The 21,203-nt window shown below is 45.1% G+C and overlaps 1 protein-coding gene across 2 annotated transcripts in view; it reads left to right on the top strand.

Moving 5' to 3' along the window:
- The window catches only part of pde11a (phosphodiesterase 11a), a 706,589-nt gene that overhangs the window by 573,075 nt on the left and 112,311 nt on the right, over positions 1-21,203 (top strand). For both annotated transcript variants that reach the window (XM_072477086.1, XM_072477077.1), the window contains 2 exons: positions 5,486-5,549; positions 18,505-18,579. In XM_072477086.1, coding sequence (XP_072333187.1) covers positions 5,486-5,549; positions 18,505-18,579 — 139 coding nt within the window. The remainder of the gene's footprint in view (positions 1-5,485; positions 5,550-18,504; positions 18,580-21,203) is intronic.

The following is a 21,203-nucleotide window of genomic DNA, read 5'->3' as shown; positions in this document are numbered from 1 at the left end:
CCACAGAGTTCCCGACGGCGCCGTCCACCCCTGGTTGCTGCCGGTGGGAACTCTGTGGGAACGCTGTGGGGCGGCCAGTGGGGGAGGGGGGCTCCTTCACCGGGTCTGGCCCGCGATCGAGGCCCACCAATCGGCGGGCCGGTCTCTCCCCCCTGGGCCTACCTGTCGGGTCGTAGAGGCCGCTCGGCCCATCCGGGCCGGAGAATCGCTGCTCGTCGGTTCTCCGAGCGGCCCGGTGCGAACCGCGCGCCTCTGGTTTCTGGGGGGTGGGAGAATCGCGTGCGGGAGTCGGGGCAGCATGGCGCGATTTGCGCGGCGCCCCAGCAATTCTCCCACCCGGCATGGGGGGGGGGAGAATAGCGCCCCATATTTTTGCAACACTAGGCAACAGTTGCTGTGAACGTTTATGCTACTGTGTGGCAGGGTTATTTGCTCATACGCCTGTCCAGTACTCATGTGCACAGCATGCCTACAATGATAACCATGGTTTCTTAAAGAACATTATAGAGCACACCATCTGCATTCTTAAATTGTCTGCTGCTCTGGAGGAGCCTGGTAGTACTCAGCTGAGTCTGTATCAAGATTTATGTACTATGCCGCAGAACCTGGCCATTAACAGGAAGTGTAGGAACACAAAGTGGAAGGGAGGCTACATCATAGGCTGTCACTTTCTCCCCATTCCCTACACAATCGATTAGTGATATGTGTAACGTCAACGACACTTCCTATTCACCAAGTCCCAAACTTCTTCTCTATCATTGAAATTCACAGTGTCCCTCTTTCTGGCAGCACAAAGATTTTAGAACACAAAGAAATTCAATAATTCAATCATGACATAATACATGAAAAACTAATCACCCTTAGTTTCTTTTTTCTGTGTGCCTTTGACTATCCCAGCGCTCCTATGAGGTGCTTCCCCAGAACCTGCTGCATGGGTGATGAAAGGCTGCTGATCTTCAGTTGAAGAGACTGCAGGTGGTTTTGATGAGCAACCTTCAGCAACTCTGAGCCTAGAGGATTGGCTTCAGATTTTACCGCCTCAGTTTGGTATCAATAGTCTGAGCTGACTGTCAGGGGTGGGAGCAGAAATGTTACCATTTTGAGAAAGTACTGTCATGATATGCAGACATGCAGATAATGATATACAGACAGGAACAGACAGGCAGCCAATGACACAGAGAACAGGACATGACCAATGAGCAGACAGGACACTCAGGGGTGGTTTCTCACTATAAAAGGCACGAGGCACTCACACTCCGCCTCTTTCCACTGATGGACATCTACAGAGTGAGTCAGGGTGTATGTACAGTATCACACCTCCAGCATGTGGCTAAGAGCTAGTCTAGTTCAGTCAGACAGAGTAACTACATTTAGATTAGCAGAGAGTCTAACTCATAGAGAACTGTGCTAACTGTGCTACTGGTTCAATAAATCAGATTGAACTAACTTCAAGGTCTGGAGTATCTTTTGGTTAAAGCTGCATCCAGTTGCAGCCTGTGTTTTCCCAGAGTACATAACACATCAAGTACAGCAGGATTGTATTCCATGAAGCCACTACCATTCTCCCAGGGCAGCAACTCAGCAGTCCTATTGTTATTTAAGCCCCTTTGAACAGTGGTATCTGCAACCATAATGGCAGCTGCCTGAGCTTCCACTGCTGCACTCAGACTTTTGCTGGAAGCTTTTTGTGCTGCAATAGAAGCTGTGACATTGGCCAGCAGACACTACACCTTGGTGGGGTCCACAGTAATCCTGATAGAAGTGACCACTCACTCCATGTTAGACAACTCCATCTTGTACAAAGCCATGTGTCAAGTTGGTGCTGGGCTCCTCCTTGGTATTGAGAACAACCTTTCTGACAAGCTTGTTGTTATATATATACCACAACCTTCTTCTGTATCCTAGCCCATCCCTATTCTACTCCTCTGCAGAATTTGGGTGTTATTTCACCCTCCACTGATTTGGCAGTTGCATCCTCACTCCTGCACACCTGTGCATGGTGTTTCCCATGCAGCTTCCTCCTCTTTCCGATATGCAAAGATATGCACCGTCAGTCCCTGAGTTGTTGCCTGTGAGAGTAAGATTGAGTACTGATCCCTTTTCATCTTCACTGTCATACTCCAATTCTTGGTTATCTGAAATGCAAAAGGGACAAGTATTGGGCTGTGGTGAGGGAAGAGGAGTAAGGAAGGAGAGTATGCTTACACCGCCTGCATCTTGTGAGCCAGAAGAGATAGTGGGCTGTGGGTGAAGTGGAAGGAGAGGGAAGTTTGTTTATGTGGATTTCCTCATCATTGGCCCTTCCTGTGCTCATAGCCCCTGTGATTTCCTTTCCCATGATCCCTAGCAGCATGCACTTCATGGAAGTCAAAGTGTGCGTGGTCTCCTCCAGTTCTTTCCTGCTGTCTGTTGTTATTTGGCAGCTTATCCTTCATAATTGAGAGAAATGCATCAGTTCTTTCCACAACTATTTGAGTAAGAAAAGGGTAACTAAAGCTAGTGTTGGTCCTCTATAGAGGAAGTCTGGGGAATTGACATTGGAAAAGAAAGAAATGGCAGAACAAGTATTTTGTGTCTGCCTTCATTCTGGAGGACTTAGAGGTTCTTGAAAATCAAGAGATGATAGGGAGGGATGAACTTAATACAATCACCATCACCGGAGAAAGAGTGCTGAGAAAATTATTAGACCTAAAGGTTGACCAGTCCCAGGACCAGATGGCCTGCATCCTCGGGTCTTAAAATAAATTGCAGCACAAACAACAGATGCATTGTTTATAATCTTCCAAAATTCCTTAAATTCTGGAAATGTTCCAGCGAATTGGAAAATAGTTAATGTAACACCTTTATTCAAGATAGGAGGGAGGCAGAAAACAGGAAACCATAGGCTAGTTAACCTAACATCTGCCAAAGGGAAAGGAGGAAAATCCATTATTAAAGAAGTTATGGACGATATTTAAATGATCACGATCTGACCAGGCAGAGCCAACATGCCTTTCAGAAAGAGAAAGAGATGTTGACGAAGTTATGTTCAAGGTGGATAAAGGGGAACCAGTAGATGTGGTCACTGATGTGGTGTACTTGGATTTCCAAAAGGCACTTAATAAGGTACCACATAAAAGGTTACTACACAAGATCAGGGCACATGCTGTAGGAGATAATAGCTTCATGGATCAAGGATTTGTCAGCTGACAGGAAGCAAAGGCTAGAGGTAAATGAGTCTTTTCTAGATTGGCAAGCTGTACCTGATGGAGTGCCACAGGGATCACTGCTGGGTCCTCAACTGTTTACAACCTATATCAACGACTTGAATGAAGGGAGTGAATGTATGGCAGCTAAATCTGCTGATGGCACCAAGATAAGTAGGAAAGTAAATTGTCAAGAACAGGGAGAGAATTTGCAAAGGGATATAGAAAGGTTAAGTGAGTGGGCAAAAATTGGCAGATGGAGTATAACATGGGTAGTGCAAACTTGTTTACTTTGACAAGAAGAATAAAAAAGCAGCACATTACTTAAGTGGAGAAAGATTGCAGAACTGTGGTACACAAGTGTCTTGTTACATGAATCACAAAATGTTAGTATGCTGCTACAGCAAATGATTAGGAGGGCAAATAGAATGTTGGTGTTTATGGCAAGAGTAATGGAATATAAAAGGAGGGATGTTTTCCCACAGCTGTACAGGGCTCTGGTGAGACATCTGGAGTACTGTGTACGGTCTTGGTCTCCATATTGAAAATATATATATACAATTTCTTTAGAAGCAGTTCAGAGAAGGTTCATTTGAATCATTCATGGGATTAAAAGGGCTGTCTTGTGGAGAAAGGTTGAACTAACCTGTGGCCTATACCCATTGGAGTTCAAAAGAATGAGAAGTGGTCTTATTGGAACATCTAAGATCCTGAGGGGAATTGATATTGTGGATACCCAAAGGGTTTCCTCTTGTGGGGAAGACTAAAACTAGGGGACATAGTTTAGAAATCAGAGGTATCCCTTTTAAGAGAGAGGTGAGGAGAAGCTTTTTCTCCCAAAGGCTCATTGGTGTGTGCAATCTTCTTCCCCAAAAAGCAGTGGAGGCTGGGTCTTTGAATTTATTTAAAGCAGAGTTTTGTTTAGACAAGGGAGTCAAGTGTTATGGAGGCCAGACAGGAAGGTAGAGCTGAGACCTCTACCAGATTGGTCATGATCTTACTGAATGTCTCAAAGGACCAAAAGGCTTTCTCTTGCTCCTACTATGTTCCTCTGTCCATTGAGCATTCTGCAATATGTTTGGGCAATGTAACTGTCATGACTAAATAGCTGCAGGTGTGACTCAGCTGTGAATTGTGGGTGTGATGTTTGTGACTGTGCTAAGCATGCAAACGTGAGTTAAAGCTTATGAATTGAACAATTCAACATTGATTGATAGGGATTGTTGGCAGATGGGTAATGAGGGTAGAGTGAATTATGCATTGGAAAGATTGGCAAACAGTTGGTAAGAATCAAGCAGTTGGCAGGATACACCAGTTAAAGATGAACTCACTCGCCTTGGCAACACATGTCAGATCATTAAACCTGTAGTGCATCCATGTTTATAGAGCAATACGCCTGAAGTGGTTCTCTACCTCTACATGTTCACTTTGTCTCCTGAATGTATGTCTGGAGGGCTTCCTGCTTGTGGATAAAGAATGATGCTCCTCTTTCCACGTCCACCAGAATGCAGTGTCCAAACTCCTTGGTGCTCACACTCTTGGATTTCAGTCATTGTTTAACCTATCACAGACCTTTGAAGAAACATGCTTGGAATCATAGAATTTACAATGCAGAAGGAGGCCATTTGGCCCATCGAGTCTTCACCGGCCTTTGGAAAGAGCACCTACTTAAGCTTACACCTCCACCAAATTCTCGTAATCCAGTAACCCCACCCAACCTTTTTGGATGCTAAGGGCAATTTAGGGCACCGAACCTGCACATCTTTGGACTGTGGAGGAAAACGAAGCACCAGGAGGAAACCCATGCAGACCACGCACAGACAATGACCCAAGCCGGGAATCGGACCGAGGTCCCTGGCGCTGTGAAGCAACAGTGCTAGCCACTGTGCTACCATGCCACTCACTATAATAACAGGCAGTAAGAGTTTCTACAAGTATATCTGGGCCCTTTGCTGATACATGCAACCAATGAACAATGTGAAGAGCATTGGCTGAACACAGCAATCAATTGTTTAATAGATCAGCCAGCACCAATTTAACATGGTACCTGAAACACAATTCACACGCATGATTGAACAGTACACCATGAACTCCACACTAATTTTTGGGGTTAGCCAATTTCTCCCCTTTGGTTTATTACAAAAACAAATTTTAAAAATGCATTCAAATAACCTGCTTCCGTCCACAGGGAAAATCTTTGGAGATCATTTAAAAAATATTTCATGATATATTAAGCTTCTGAATAATGCTTTCCAGATGTGTAAGGAATGTTCTGATGGAACTGTGTGTTGTCGTTGTAGGTCAATGCTGATGACTGCCTGCGACCTGGGGGCTGTAACTAAACCTTGGGAGATATCTAGACAGGTCAGCAAGTCCCATATGCATGGCCTTTTAAACTGACTTATCTTTTAGCTGTTAACCATATAATATCATCACATTAGTAATTTAAAACTTTAAAAATGAATTTATGCAGAATGTTTGAAATATGGTAATCATGACAGAACTTGATGACCAGGAATCTATCCTTCATTAAAGGTCATCTTTTCCTGTAAAATAAGCATGGGGACCCAATAAATTAGGTTTCTTTGCAGCAGTGAAGCATCTCACTGAAGTGGAATATAATGAGAAAAGGAGGGCAAAGTGGTTGTTCATCTTAACCAGGACATTTTTAAAGGTGAATGTAGAGGCACTTTTACAAAATAAACCTAGCAAGATTTAGAATGTTTAGTTTTTCTTTCAAAGGTGTATCTCTTTTACAGATATAATTGCTTTTAACTAACAGACAACTCTTTGCATTTAGATGTGGGAATGTATTCCATTGAGAAAGAAATACTTTATGAGAAGGACACATTATCTGTGGCCAACTTGGAAAGCTCAGAATAGTATAAAGTTGAAAGAAAATGCATATAATACTGCAAAGATTAGTGGTAGGTCAAGAGATTGGACAAATTTTAGAAACCAGCAAAGAATGACAAAAAAAATGGAAAGTGAAATTAGAGCAGGAGAGAAAGTTCGCTAGAAATATAATAACAGGCAGTAAAGGTTTCTACAAGTATACAAAAAGGAAAAGATTAGCCAAAGTGAGCATTGGTCCCTTTTTATAGGATGGCACTAATGAATTAAAATGGGAAACAAAGAAAAGGCAGAAGCATTGAACACATATTTTGTATTAAAGTTCATTGTAGAAGACACAAAAAATAGTTGAAAATCAAGCGCGAAAAGAGAGAGTGAAATTTATAATGATTACAATCATTCGAGAAAAGGTACTGGGGAAACTATTAGGACTAAAGTCTGACGACTGCCCTGGGCTTGATGGCATGCTGCCTCGGGTCATAAAAGAATTGGCTGGAGACATAGTGGATGCAAAATTCCTTGGACTGTGGAATGATCTCAGTTGATTTGCAAGCCGCAAATCTATTACTGTTATTCAAGAAAGGAAGGAGACAGGAAGCAGAAAATTATAGACCAGTTGGCCAATCATCTGTCATTGGAAGAATGATTGAATCCATTATTAATGAGATGGGAGCAAGCCATTCAGAAAATCATAGGGTGCAATTCAGCAGACCAAAATTAAAACCTGGTTTTGGGCATGTTTGGCAGGGAGTTTCGCAATGGTCACGTTGGCGAGATCGTGGCCCGTATTCAATGGCTTAGAGAACCAGAAATGAGCCCACATGGGATTCTTAACATTACTGGTTCGCTCGGCGTCTGATTTGCCCGACTTGGACCTCAGCTGCTCACTGCTAACACTCATTCCCAGTCAACACATAAGCATGGCAGTGCGAAGACTGCTCCCTGCTTTGGGGATGCCAACCTCACAAGGTTTCTCAACACGGTGGATGAGAGGCAGTGCACCCTGTTCTCCCAAGAGGGTCAGAGGACCAGTAGCAGGGAGGCAGTGGCAGCTGTCATTGTGGGCAGCATGACAAGGAGGACCACCATTCAATGACGGAAGAAGACCAACGACCTCCAACGAGCTGCAGGGGTAATTTAGCACCTCTCTCCTGCCATCAGTTCTCCCTGCCACCTCTCAAATTCCCAACCAGCCTGGCAGTGCCAAGGTGCCCTCATTCCAGGGGGCGTGCCAGGGAGCCACCTTGCCTTTTCCTGACCACCCAGGGGCCCCCGCTGGCTTGGGTGCCGTTCCTCCTGGTCCACGTTTGTGTGGACCAGTACTGAATGGTGCCTGGCTGAGCCTCCCTGGGGAGGACGGTAGATACTGGGTTAGCTTGCCCAAGTAGGTTTGCAACCTACTGAAGCGAGAGCGGCTTGGTCACGCCCATTGTGGTGGGGATCGTACTCTTGATGCCTCGCGAGATCTGAGTAGATCCGCGAGGCATATTGGCTGCCGCAAAGTCCACAGAAAGCTTCACCCAGAATGTACTGGATGCTCCACACTCCCAGTCGAGCGCAACCCAGCCGGTATATTGCACCCAGAAGTTGATTCACTCACCGCAGGATTTCCAGCCTCTGACATGCCCTGGTAGGCACAGGGCAGGATCCTCCATCCCGCTGCACTTGTTTTCTGGTGCAGTATGCGGGACTCTCTGTCCAGACAGCCGGCCAATGGGGTTTCCCATTGTGGGCACCCCCACGCCGTCGGGAAATCCGCGGGCGTGAGTGCGCTGCCGGCGAAATAGAGGATCCTGCCGACAGCGAATCCAGTCCACAATATTTGACTGGCCCAGTTCAGTTTATGATCAATGGTAACTTCCAGGATGGTGATAGTGAAGGATTCAGGGATGGCAATCCCATTAAATGTCATGCAGAGATGGTTAGATTCTCTCTTTTTGAAGATGGCCATTGCCTGGCACCTGTGTGGCGCGAATGTTACTTGCCACATTTCAGCCTAAGCCTGACTATTAATGCGGGCCTGCTGCATATGGATATTAACTATTTTAGTATCTGAGGAGTCGTGAATGGTACTGGACATTGTGAAATCATCAATGAAAATCTCTACCTTTGACTTTAAGATGAAGGTAAGATTATTGATGAAATGGCCAAAGGTGGTTGGGCGCTGGATGCTTCCCTGAAGAACTCTAGCAGTGATGATTGGTCTTCAACAACCACAACCATCTTCCTTTGTGCTCGAATGACCACAACCAGTGGGGAGTTTCTCAATCCCCCCCCCACCCCCCTCCGATTCTCATTGAATTCAATTTGCTAGGAATTCTTGATGCTGCACTTGGTCAAATGCTGTCTTGATGTCAAGGGCAGTCACTCTCACCTCACAAGTGCAATTGAACGGCCTCGCCGCACCCGACTCAGCAACGTGAGGAGGCCATTAAAATCTCACATGAGGCCTCCCGCGGGATTTGTGAGGTTCGGAACACCTCGCAAGATCCAGATTTACATATGTAAATGATCCATTAGGCTTATTTAATTATGCCTGCCAGATTATCCTAAGGCCAGGGTTCAAATGCCCGCACCTGGGAGACTTTGCTTAGCACTGGTTTAGCACACAAATGTGGACCAGGCGTAATAGCACCTGGGGGTCTCCCAAGCTATCGGAGGCCCCTTGTTGTTGGGCTCTGGCAGAGTGGTACCCTGGTACTCACGCTGCCACCAAGCTATCTTGGCACTGCCAGCCTAGCACCTTTGGCGTGCCACCCGGGCACCCTTGCAGTGCCAGACAGACACCCTGGCAGTGCCACCCTGACATTGCCAGGGTGCCTGGGTGGCACTGGCAGGGACACTTCCAGGGTGCGAGGCTGGCAATGCCAAGGTGCCCAGGTACCAGGTTACCCATGCCAGGGATCAAGTTTGGGGGTGCCCAGCCCTTAATACGTGGGGTGAGAGAGGGCTCGAGAACCTCCTAAGAGGCAAATTTGTGGGGGGGGGGGGGGGGATACAGAGGCTGTAGTGGGCTGGCTGAGGGGGTTGAGAGATCGGGGCAACTTTTAAAAATGGTGCCCCGATCTCTTCCTGCACTGATGAGCTGCGTCTGTGCAGGAAGTGAGGTAAGTGTAGCCTCGGTAGGGCGTTCCTTGCCAGGGCCCCCAAAAAAACGTCTAGTTTGATATCAGGGTTGTTCTCGGTGCCTATTCACGCCCAAAACAGGACTCAGCTCCTGACCTCATTACAGCCTTGGTTCAAATCATACCCTACCTCTGGGGTTAAGCTCTTTTGTCCATGTTTGAACCAAGGCTGTAATGAGGTCAGGAACTGAGTGACTTTGGCAGAACTCAAACTGAGTGTCAGTGAAGAGCTAATGACTGTGTAAGTGCTGCTTTATAGCACTATTGATGACCTCTTCCATCACTTTGCTGATGATTGAGAGTAAACCGATGGAGCAGTAATTGGCCATGTTGGATTTGTCCTGCTTATTGTGTAAAGGACATGCCTGGGCAATTTTCCACATTTCCAGGTAGATCCAGTGTTTTTGCTTTTGGAGAACAAGTGTTCAGTACTAATGTTGTTAGTCCCATAGCCTTTGCAGCAATCCAGTGCTTTCAGTTATTTCTTAGGTCAATTACTAGGGGGCATAGGTTTAAGGTGAGAGGGGCAAGGTTTAGTGTAGATGTACGAGGCAAGTATTTTACACACAGGGTAGTGGGTGCCTGGAACTCGCTGCCGAAGGAGGTGGTGGAAGCAGGGATGATAGTGACATTTAAGGGGCATCTTGACAAATACATGAATAGGATGGGAATAGATGGATACGGACCCAGGAAGTGTAGAAGATTGTAGTTTAGTCGGGCAGCATGGTCGGCACGGGCTTGGAGGGCCGAAGGGCCTGTTCCTGTGCTGTACATTTCTTTGTTTCTTTGTTCTTTGTTTGTTGATATCATGTGAATCAAACCAAATTGGCTGAATACTTGCATCTGTGATGCTCAGGAGGAGGTCAAGAAGGATCATCAAGATGGTTGCAAATTGTTCAACGTTGTCTTTTGCTCTGATGTGCAGGTTTTCCCCACCATTAAGGATGGGGATATTTGTGGAGCTTCCTCCTCCAGTGAGTTGTTTAATTGTCCACCACCATTCACAATTGCATGTGGCAGTGCTGCAGAGCTTAGATCCAATACTTTGGTCATGGGACAATTCGTTGCTGGACTTCTTCCAACTAACCACAGGAGACCCTAGAACAGGTTACAATAGTTTATTCATGATCCAGATAAACCTCTGAAGTAGCATTCTCCTCTGATAAAGCCCTCACAGCTCTAACACAACTCTAATGCAGCAATCACAGGGAGAGCATTCTAATGCAACACTTTCCCACCAAGTCACAGATACAGACGTTGTTCATCCAGTCAGTCAGTACACAGAACATTGTCTTAAAATTCTGATATTGTTTACGTAGGTTTACTATTAAACTTTCACCCAAATGCTCATCTAAAATCTCTTCGCTAAAAACTGTCTTTTCTTCTAAAAAGTAAACAACTTTGTTGGTGAGCTCTGCTGATCTCAAGTCCATGAGGTCTAAGTATTTGACTTGCATATGATTCTACGCTAATTCAGGAGTGTTAGATCTATCCTCCCTTTTACTAAATCTATTAATTCACCCTTACACTGCTTTTGCGATTTAGCATGCAAATAGTCCAGTTTTGTAGCTTCACCAGGATCACACCTCGGGTGGCCTTCTCCGTTGGCTGATGACGAAATCGCAAAACGCGATTGGGCAGAGAATAGGTTCCGACACTAAAATCGTGGCACCCGATTTGACGTCAAATCACAATTTGCCGTCACCTCAACAGCGATGTGGTGTTCTTTGCGTTGCTATCTCAGGATGGTTGGCATAGTGTTCACAAAGACCACAAAATAACTTGAACTTAAACAAAGCTATAAATTTAGTAACACTACTAACTTGGATTCGACACATACTCTTAAAGAATACACAGTTGATTAATAAGATTTAATCTACACTCATCTACAGCTAATCTCACTACTGATATAAGCTATGATCTGTTCTCACTTACACTATCTGTACTTCTGACTCTCTCTAGCTAACTCCTGCACATACTCCCGCAAGGCTTAGCATCACTGCCTTATATAGTTGTGACTGTAGCTCCCTCTAGTGGCTACTCTAGATACTTCATTAACCCTTGCAGTTCTTACAGTTATGATAATACCACACCCCCTTTCTTTGTAAAAGAACATTATTGTCACATTGGTTGTGATATTTTGTGCGGGTTCAATTCCCGTACCAGCCTCCCCGAACAGGCGCTGGAATGTGACAACTAGGGGCTTTTCACAGTAACATAATTTGAAGCCTACTTGTGACAATAAGTGATTTTCATTTCATTTCACTTAGATGAGCAAATGTTTAATTATACAGTCATCACAAATTAAGTCTTTCAGGCGGTCTGATTCTTCTTGTAGATCTCCTTAATGGCATGTTCAAGGTATTCGATTGCTTTGCCAATTCTTCTTGCTGTGTCTGTGTCAAATAAGGATTTGGAAATGCAATGTCCATGAATACGTTATCAGGTGCTGTAACATTCTGAAGCTGAGGTTGAGCTTTATGCTTGTTGCGTAGCAATGCTCATCTGTTTCTCCTGAGCAGTGTCCTGTCCTGTATTGACTAAGTATGACCTTGGTGCTACTTGTTTCAGAGCTTTTGCAACGTGGTGCCATCCTCCTCTGGATTCTGAATCTATACAAAGTCACCTTCTCGAAGTTCAGACGGAAGTTTGGTTCATTTATCATAGTCCACTTTTAGCTTCTTTTTCGTTGCTGTGATACATCCATGTCTCGCTCTACTATCCGTATCAGGAATGGTGCGAAGTCGTCTACCCATTAACATCTGAGTAGGTGATAATCCAGTTGCCAGTGGTGTCGCTCTGTACGCTAGCAATGGCAACGATATACCTTGACTATCATCACTCGGTTTACGGAATAATTTCTTTATTATCCCTACTCCTTTCTCTGCTTTTCCATTTGACTAAGGATAACGTGGGCTTGAAGTAATATGATTGAAATTGTATTGCTCTGCAAACTGTGTCCACTCCCAACTTGAGAAACATGGACCATTGTCAGAGACAATGCTGAGAGGTATCCCATGGCGTACAAAAATTTATTTTGTTGCCTTTATCACCGATCTGGCAGTCGAATCGTTCAGCATCATCACCTCTGGAAAGTTGGAGTAATAGTCTATGACCACTAGATAGTCATGACCTTGGAAATAGAATAAACCCATGCCCACTTTGCTCCATGGACTGATAATGATTTCCATCTCTTTCATGCTTTCTCTGCTCTGTGCTGGCTGATGCATCTGGCAGATTGTGCATACTTGCACATATTGGTCAATATCTCTGTTTATTCATGACCAATACACCGACTGTCTTGCTCTTTTGCGACACTTTTCAATGGCTTCATGACCCTCGTAAATCTGCTGCAGAATCCCTATATGTAAACTGCCACGAATCACAATCCTACCTCCCTTGAGCAGGAAACCATCTACTGTAGAAAGGTCATCTCGTATATCTCAAAAGGCAGATCGACATCCAGTAGGCCATCCTTCTTTTCGGTATTGCTTTACTTTCTGGAGCGTCAAACCCTTTTCAGTTTCAGCTTTGATTATAAGTAGTTTGCAGTCAGCCACCGGTAGTATCTCGGTAAAGAAACAGGCTTGAGATTCCACTAGGAATCTAGGGGCTGGTTTAGCACAGGGCTAAATAGCTGGCTTTTAAAACAGACCAAGGCAGGCCAGCAGCACGGTTCAATTCCCGTACCAGCCTCCCCGAACGGGCGCCGGAATGTGGCGACTAGGGGCTTTTCACAATAACTTTATTTGAAGCCTCCTTGTGACAATAAGCGATTTTCAGTTTTTAAAATTTCATCTCGAGTTCTGATGCTTCAGCATTAGTGGTTGTCTTGGATTCTGATGTTTCAGCATCAGTGGTAGCTTTGGAGAGGTTGTCCACAACACCTAAGTCTTCCCTTGACTCTTCATCTCAGTCAGCTGAAGTGCTGGCTGAGTGAACCCTTTCAACTAGTTTCAATTCTTCACAAGCATCCACCCCAAATAATGATGATTTCTCATCCTCTACCACCTCAAAGTCGATGGGTATCTCGATGTTCCCATTCTTTACAAAACAGCAGGACCCTCTTGTGACTGTTGTGTTACCATTGTAATCTGTGAGCATACAAATGGATTGCGTTATCAGTGGTTTCTTATAAGCTTGCCATAAAGATCGTTCCGTGATAATATTTGCGTGTGGTCCTGTGTCAATTTTAAATGGTATGTGTTTGCCATTTATTTCTAATGATACAGTCCACTCCTTAATTATCTTCGAGAGCTCTTGTACTGGTCTCTCATCGTAATCCAGTAAATTAAACCTAGTGACAACGTCAATCATGAAAGTATCCGAAAGTGAATATGGTGAGCAATCCTCTCTATCCGCTATGGTGTTGGATTTTTTTCTCTTCACTCTTAACACTTTGGATCCGTCTGAAATCACTGTAGGACTTTTTTAATTTGGTTACTGGAGAAGTTGATAAACGACACCGTGCTGCAAAGTGATTCTACTTACAACAATTGGAACATTGTTTGCCTATTGGCGGACAATTTTTTTTACAGTGGGCGTGGCCACAGCGTGTGCATGTCATCACATTCATGACGTCACTCTCAAAATATCTGTCGGCCGTTGTACGCAGTTTTCTTTGCTGTGACACAGCATTAATGGCGTCAGCCACGTTTCCTGATTTCGCACTCTTTTCTTTTGTCACAAATTGCATATTCAGCCGATGACTGTTCACTGGCCTTGCACATATTAATCATGTCTTTAAGCGGTAAAGCTGGTCATTTTAGCATTTTCTCTCACAAATGCTCATCATTTATCCCGAACACAACTTGATCACGCAGTATTGAATCGGAGGCGGAAGAAAAATTACAGGACTGCACTCGCAACTTTAAAGCTGTTGTGAAATAATCTACTGACTCCTCTCTTAATTGCAACCATTTTCTGAACATGTAGCGCTCATAGGTCTCATTCACCTGCTTCTTACTATGTGTATTGAACTTTTGTAGCACCATGTTGTATTTAGTTTTATCCTCCTCAGCACTGAAATCAAACAAATTAAAAAGTTCTAATGATTGCGGTCCAACCAAATTTAATAGGAGTGCTATTTCCTTTGGTCAGAGGCACTTTCAAGCACAGAGGCAGAAAGGAAAATTTCATACTACAGTTTAAGGAAAGCCCAGTTCTGGCATAGTTTACCATTTACCCTGAAGTGGTCAGGCTTCTTGAGACCCTCCATCTTCTGATTAGTCTTCGTTGTAGATTTTCTGAGTTCTGTAGCTTCTGGATTGTTTCATCAAGCTCCTAATGATATTCTTTCCTAATCTAACTGTTGTTTCCTAACAGAAATAGACTCTTGGTACCATGTGGGACCATTACTATTTAAAGTTTTCCACTCCTGGTAACATGTGGTGTTCTTTGCATTGCTTATCTCAGGATGGTTGGCATAGTGTTCACAAAGACAACAAAATGCTTGAACTTAAACAAAGCTATAAATTTATTAACACTACTAACTTGGATTCGACATGTACTCCTAAAGAATACACAGTTGATTAATAACATTTAAACTACACTCACCTACAGCGAATCTCACTACTGATGTAGACAATGATCTGATCTCACAAATACTATTTGTACTTCTGCCTCTCTCTAGCTAACTCCTGCACACACACTCCAACAAGGCTTACCATCACTGCCTTTTATAGTTGTAACTGTAGCTCCCTCTAGTGGCTACTCTAAGCACTCCATTAACCCTTGCAGTTCTTACAGTTATAATAATACCACAAGCGGCGTCAATGCGGTACAGAATGCACGTACAGAAAACACCATTTGCATGCGATTAGCGGGCCCGACCCAGTATTCTGGGGTTGGTTTAGCACTGTGGGCTAAATAGCTGGCTTGTAATGCAGAACAAGACCAGCAGCGCGGGTTCAATTCCCGTACCGGCCTCCCCGAACAGGCGCCGGAATGTGGCGACTAGGGCCTTTTCACAGTAACTTCATTGAAGCCTACTTGTGACAATAACCGATTATTATTATTATAATTATTCTCTTGGGCCTCCACGATGCTCCACCCCCAATGCGCCGAGTGCCTAATGGTGCTTGTCACATGTGCTTTTAAAAATCATGAAACCGGCGTTGTGGCTGCTGAGGGAGAGAAAGACAGTACGAAAATGTCCAACACCGCCATAGTTTGCTGACAATTGTGCTGCTGGCCTGTGCGGTTCTGCCAGGGCCGGAGGGAGTAGCGGGGGATGGCCACGCGGTGGGCTATGGGTCGGGATGGATGGGCATGGCCGCAGATGACAATGCAGCCATGCAGCTGCACACACCGCTAACAGCCCACTGTGAACTTAGTGCCACAGGTCATATAGGTATCTCCCCAGGCCAACCTTCCTCGGTGCCCTCTGGCCCCAGCTGACCTAACAGCTGTATGGACGCGCTGCAGCACAACCAGTGCCATCTTGTTGGCGGGGATGAGTGTGTGTGGGGATTGTAATGTGTATTTGCAGCTGCAGCTTGTCAGCCTCTCAAGTCTCAATCACGGATCCAATGAATCCCGCACCATTTTTCATTGGAATAAATTGTGTTCCATGTTCCATGTGGCGTTGGTGCTAGCCCCTCCACAGTTGCTGAATCGATCCAGGTTCGGCACCAGTTTTGCTGTTGTGAACGTCCACAGATTCTGTGTCGGCGTCAATTCTTAGGGCTGGATTCTCCGATTGCCGACGCCGAAACCCCATTCGGCAATCAATAGGAGAATGTATTTTTATGTTGGAATCGGAGGAGGCTCCATTTTTCCGATGCTCCGCCCCCTCAAAAACAGCGTACTCGAGGAGTACGCCTCACGCCGTCGGGACGGCCTCGGGATGTCGCCTGAGGCCCTCCCGCGATACTCCGCCCCCCATGGGCCGAGTCCCCGACAGTGTGTCCTCACAAGTGTCAGGGACCTCGCGTGGCGGCTGCGGACTGTGTCCAGCGCCGCCAGTCAGGGGGGGAGCCGTTCCGCTGGCAGGGGGAGCTTCGGCGGGCGCTAGGGGGATTGGTGGGGCTTGGTCCGGGGGTGGCGAGGGAGTTTACAGGTGGGCAGATTTTGGCAGGCCGGGTCCACGCGAGGCTGGTGCCATGTTGAACGGCACAGCCATCGCAGGCCGCCACCGTGCACATGTGCGGCCAAGGACCCGGCCATTCTGCAGCCATATCCGTAGGTACAGCCGGGGGCTTTACGCTGCTAGCCCCCCACCGGCCGTTGGATCGGTGTGGGGGTGGTGCCAGCATTTTGGTCGTAAGACCAGACGGTTCCTGTGGACATAGTCGCAGAATCGGAGAATCCAGCTCTTAGTCTCAGAAACAGAATCCCACCCCTCATCTTTTTAGGTATGCCTGCTGTTGCTTCTGGCATTTCCTCCTGCACTCTTCATTGAAACAGGATTGATCCCTTGCCTTGATGGTAATAGTAGAATGGGGGATATGCCAGTCAATGAGGTTACAGATTATGGCTGAGAACAATTCTGCTGGTTGCACACAGTGCCTCATGTATGACCAATTTTGAGTGGCTAGATCTGTTTGAAATCTATTCCATTTAGCATGGTTGTGGTGCAACACAATACAATGGAGGGCACACTCAATGTGAAACAGGAGTTTGCCTCCACAAGGATTGTGTGGTGGTCACTCTTACCAATGCTCTCATGGACAAATACATCTGCAACAGTTGCATTATTGAAGACAAGGTTTTTCCCTCTTGTTGGTTCTCTCGCCATCTGCCACCGACTCAGTCGAGCAGTTATGTCCTTTAGAATATCAGCTTGTTCAGTAGTGGTGCTATCGAGCCACTCTTGGTGATGGATAGTGAGGTGCTCCAGCTAGAGTACATTCTGTGCCCTTGCCACCCTCAGCACTTCTTCAAATTGGTTTTAAGCATGGAGGAGTACTGAGGGGTGGAGCAGGTGGTAATTAGCAGGAGGTTTCCTTGCCCATGTTTGACCCGATGCCATGAAACGTCATGGGGTCCCGAATCAATGTTGAAGATTCCCAGGGCAATTCCGTCCTGACAATATACCACTGTTCCGCCACCTCCAGAACAGGATGGCAATGATGGTGTCTGTGCCATTGTGAGGCATGATTCAGTGAGTATCACTGGAGGATCACCATCCTCAATGATAATGCAAAAGGGCAAGATTGAAGCATTTGCAACCAGCCTCATCCAGAAGTACCGAGTATATGATCCATCTCGGCCTCTTCCTGAGGTCCCCAGCATCACAGTTGTTGCTTGTCTAGTTGGTGGGACAGCTCTCCCAATTTTAGCTCCCAGGCATTAGTAAGTAGAACTTTGCAGGGACAACATGGGTTTGGTGTTGTTTCCTGTGTCTAGATCGATGCTGGGTGGTCCCGTCTAATTTCATTCCTTTTTGTAAACTTTGTAGTGGTTTGGTTCAACTGAATAGCTTGCTCGGCCATTTCAAAGGGCAGCTATGCTAGACTTTAAAATTCTCTACCCTAGAAAACAGTGAGGTTGGGTCATTGAACATATTCAAGGCTGAGTTTGATAGATTTTTAATTTCAATGGAATCAAGGGTTATGGGGAGGCAGACAGGGAGGTGGAGTTAAGGCCACAGTAATCTTATTGAATGGTGGAACATGCCTGAGGGGCCAAATGGCCTACTCCTGCTCCTATTTCTTATGATCTTATGACCCTGATGTTTTCAGAAAATATAATTTCAGCAGCCTAGATACCAGGATAAGCCTTTAATATAACAACTTACAAATTAACCATAAGCTGCATTCAAATGCTACTGGGATAAATACCAACATGGACTGTTTGGGCTTTGCTCCATTTTGTAATTTCCGAACAATTATTTTCTTTCATGCTATCCATTTCCCCATCTCCACTACCTGCCCCTCTGCTCAATAGCAACTTACTGTCCACTGAGACTTTTGTCTTTACGGAGAGAATTCAAACTTCAATTTTGTCATCTGAAATATTCACATTTCCTGAACCAGCTAACTGGTTGTACGATAGAGGAGAACCTTTGCAGTTCAGTCTGGGAAGCCAAATTTTTTGTTCTTTTATAACGAAGAGAGAAAAGCTTTGCATTCTACCATGTTAAGGTAGAAATTCCTCTCTCGTGGTTCAATTTTCAGAACTATCAATATGCTTCCATACATGTTAATGAATGCCATTTGACTCTAAATGCAATATTACATCGGTTCAGAGTGCTGTTCATTCATAGTGATTAGCTAAGACATTGACAAAAGAGAACTGCAGCATCTAACAATGGAGAATCAAACGTAATAATGAAAGCTGATGAGAAAGCATTCACAGAACAGATTCTCCCCTCACTGAAACCTCTAATCCTCTTGCAGGTTGCAGAACTGGTTACTAGTGAATTCTTTGAACAAGGAGACAGGGAAAGATCGGAGCTGAAACTCACCCCTTCAGTAAGTCAAAGCCCATTTCTTGCACAGTTCCGTTCAGTTTCAAAACGTATGTTCAAATCTGAGAATGTTGTCCACCCTGTGATAATCACGTGAACATTTATGGTCCTTTTCCAACCAATGCAGAAATGCAAAGACATGTTCAATTGTAGTGACAACAAATAAAGGATTTTAAATATTTCTCCAATTTGCTTTCTATATACCCAAAACTTTGCTGCCAATAAATGAAGATATCAGCTACCCACTTCAGAAACTAGAAAATTGTACTTCGTTGTAAATATTGTTGTAATGATTATGAACCTTGGCCTGGAAATTGGATCATGGCTGAATTCAAGCACGATCCCAGTGGTACACATAACTAGAGGCAGGAGGTCCATGAACACTCAGTACATCAGCCTATTTTATTTATTATGGGCAAGGTGCAGGAGCCAGCTCACAAAGAGGCGTTAAGATCCAGCCTGTTCACACACCATTTGGAGTCCTCTGGAGAGTCCAGAAGAGAGGACAGGAGCCTTGGACAATCTGGAAGGTGTGAGACATGGCCTTCAGTAGGTTGTGAATGTAATGTGAAGCTGTGAAGATTTCCCCTGCTCCTCCCAGCATCACAATAAAATAACTAAAACAATGTAAGAGGTACCTTTTTAAGAATTGCTAGTTTGGCTACGAAGTGCCTTAGAATATTGACTGCAGCATGTACAGTGTACGTTATTGTCTATTACAAACACATTTTGACAAGTGAATCTCAAACAGGCCCTTTACTGGCATTCGCAAAGACTTAACAACATTTCTAAAGTATCTTTAACATAGTAATGTGTCCCAAAGTGCTTTACAAATGTGTTATCAAACAAACTCCCCCTTCTCCCTGTGTAGCCATCTTGGCATGTTGGAAAAGCTTGTGCACTCCGATGATATGTTGAGGAATGCTGTTGGGAGCTCCTTGCTTCCAGTAGGGCCCTCCATGGTAGCAAGGTGGAGGTGAGGTGCCAGATAAAGCACAGTCCAAGAGGTCTTCAATAGCAGAATTGGCAACAGGAAACTGTGCTTCTGGGCGGCTGTACAGAAGGAGGAAGGCTGCAGCGGCAAAGTAATCTTGATCACCTGGTTTGATATGTCCCTGAAAAATGACCACCAACCTTCAAGATTATGTGGGCAATGACAGGTTGCCACATTAAACAAAATCACATGTAGGCTTCTACCAGGTCCATTTACCAAGCACTGTGGAATGGAGAATTAGCAACAGGGATAGGGATGTAAACATAGGGAACCCTGGTTAAGAACCTGCACACAGGGAATGAAGGGCTGAAGACATGAAGGTCATTGGAGTGCAGCACGGTGGCACAGTGGTTAGCATTGCTGCCTATGGTGCTGAGGACCTGGGTTCGAATCCCAGCCCTGGGTCACTGTCTGTGTGGAGTTTGCACATTCTCCCAGTGTCTGCATGGGTTTCATCCCCACAACCCAAAGATGTGCAGGATAGGCAAATTGGCCACACTAAATTGCCCCTTAATTGGAAAAAATTATTGGGTGCTCTAAATTTTTTTTTTTAAATGAAGGTCATTGGATACCTGCTTCAGGACAGAGGTGTCTTTGGGCAGCAGTATCTGGATATCCTTGGCTCACCCCAAAAAGAGAAGGGACGAGAAAGTGTGCCCTAACAATAGGCTGTCCTATTTTCTCCTGGCTGGGTAAGCATGCCCTGCAGGATCTCCATCTTCATGGTCAAAGGAAGCATTTTGTGACTTGGAATGTTAGAATGCTCATGGAGAATGTCAAGGGTGTCAAGAACTGTATTCATCTCATATTAAATATCAAAATTCCAAATTAATATTAAATTGGCCCTCAGTGAGAGCTGCTTCTTGAGGAGGGGCAGATGAAGAAACAAGCAGAGGATACACCTTTGACTGCAAAAGAAAGGCTGACAGCGATCCTCATTCTGATGGAGTTGGTTTGCCATTCAGAATAGGATTTTGGATGCACTGACAGAATTCCCCAGAACTCCCCTGACTCCCGTTTCACCAACAGGTTAGCCATTATGAGTCACTATATGTCACTATAATTAGTGCTTATGTTTAGAGCCTTAATTCTGATGAAATGTTAGGGGCTGGTTCAGCACAGTGGGCTAAATAGCTGGCTTGCAATGCAGAACAATGCCAGCAGCGCGGGTTCAATTCCCGATCCAGCCTCCCCGAACAAGCGACGGAATGTTGCGACTAGGGGCTTTTCACAGTAACTTCATTGAAGCCTACTTGTGACAATAAGTGATTATTATTATTATTATTAAATGTTAAGGAAACATTCGATTCTGACGTTGATGAAATCGCCATTGCCATCCAAAAGAAGGAAAGATCATCGGTCTGAGGTCTTTAATGCCAGGGTTGGCCGTGACTCCAGTGTCTGAAGTTTAGGACAATGGGGTGGGAAGAGCCAATGCAAATGATGTCCTCCTACTGTTAATGTGTGCTCAGCAAGGCCTCATTATAACAAACACCTTCTTCCAACAGAAGGAAATACAAAACCACATGGAAGCATCCTAGATCCTCCATTGTCACCTAGGGCAGCATGGTAGTACAGTGGTTAGCACAGTTGCTTCACAGCTCCAGGGTCCCAGGTTCGATTCCGGCTTGGGT

Source organism: Scyliorhinus torazame, chromosome 2, assembly GCF_047496885.1.
Source record: "Scyliorhinus torazame isolate Kashiwa2021f chromosome 2, sScyTor2.1, whole genome shotgun sequence".
Taxonomy (NCBI): Eukaryota; Metazoa; Chordata; class Chondrichthyes; order Carcharhiniformes; family Scyliorhinidae; genus Scyliorhinus; species Scyliorhinus torazame.
Note: the sequence above shows the minus strand (reverse complement) of the source record. Positions and strands in the feature narration are given on the sequence as shown.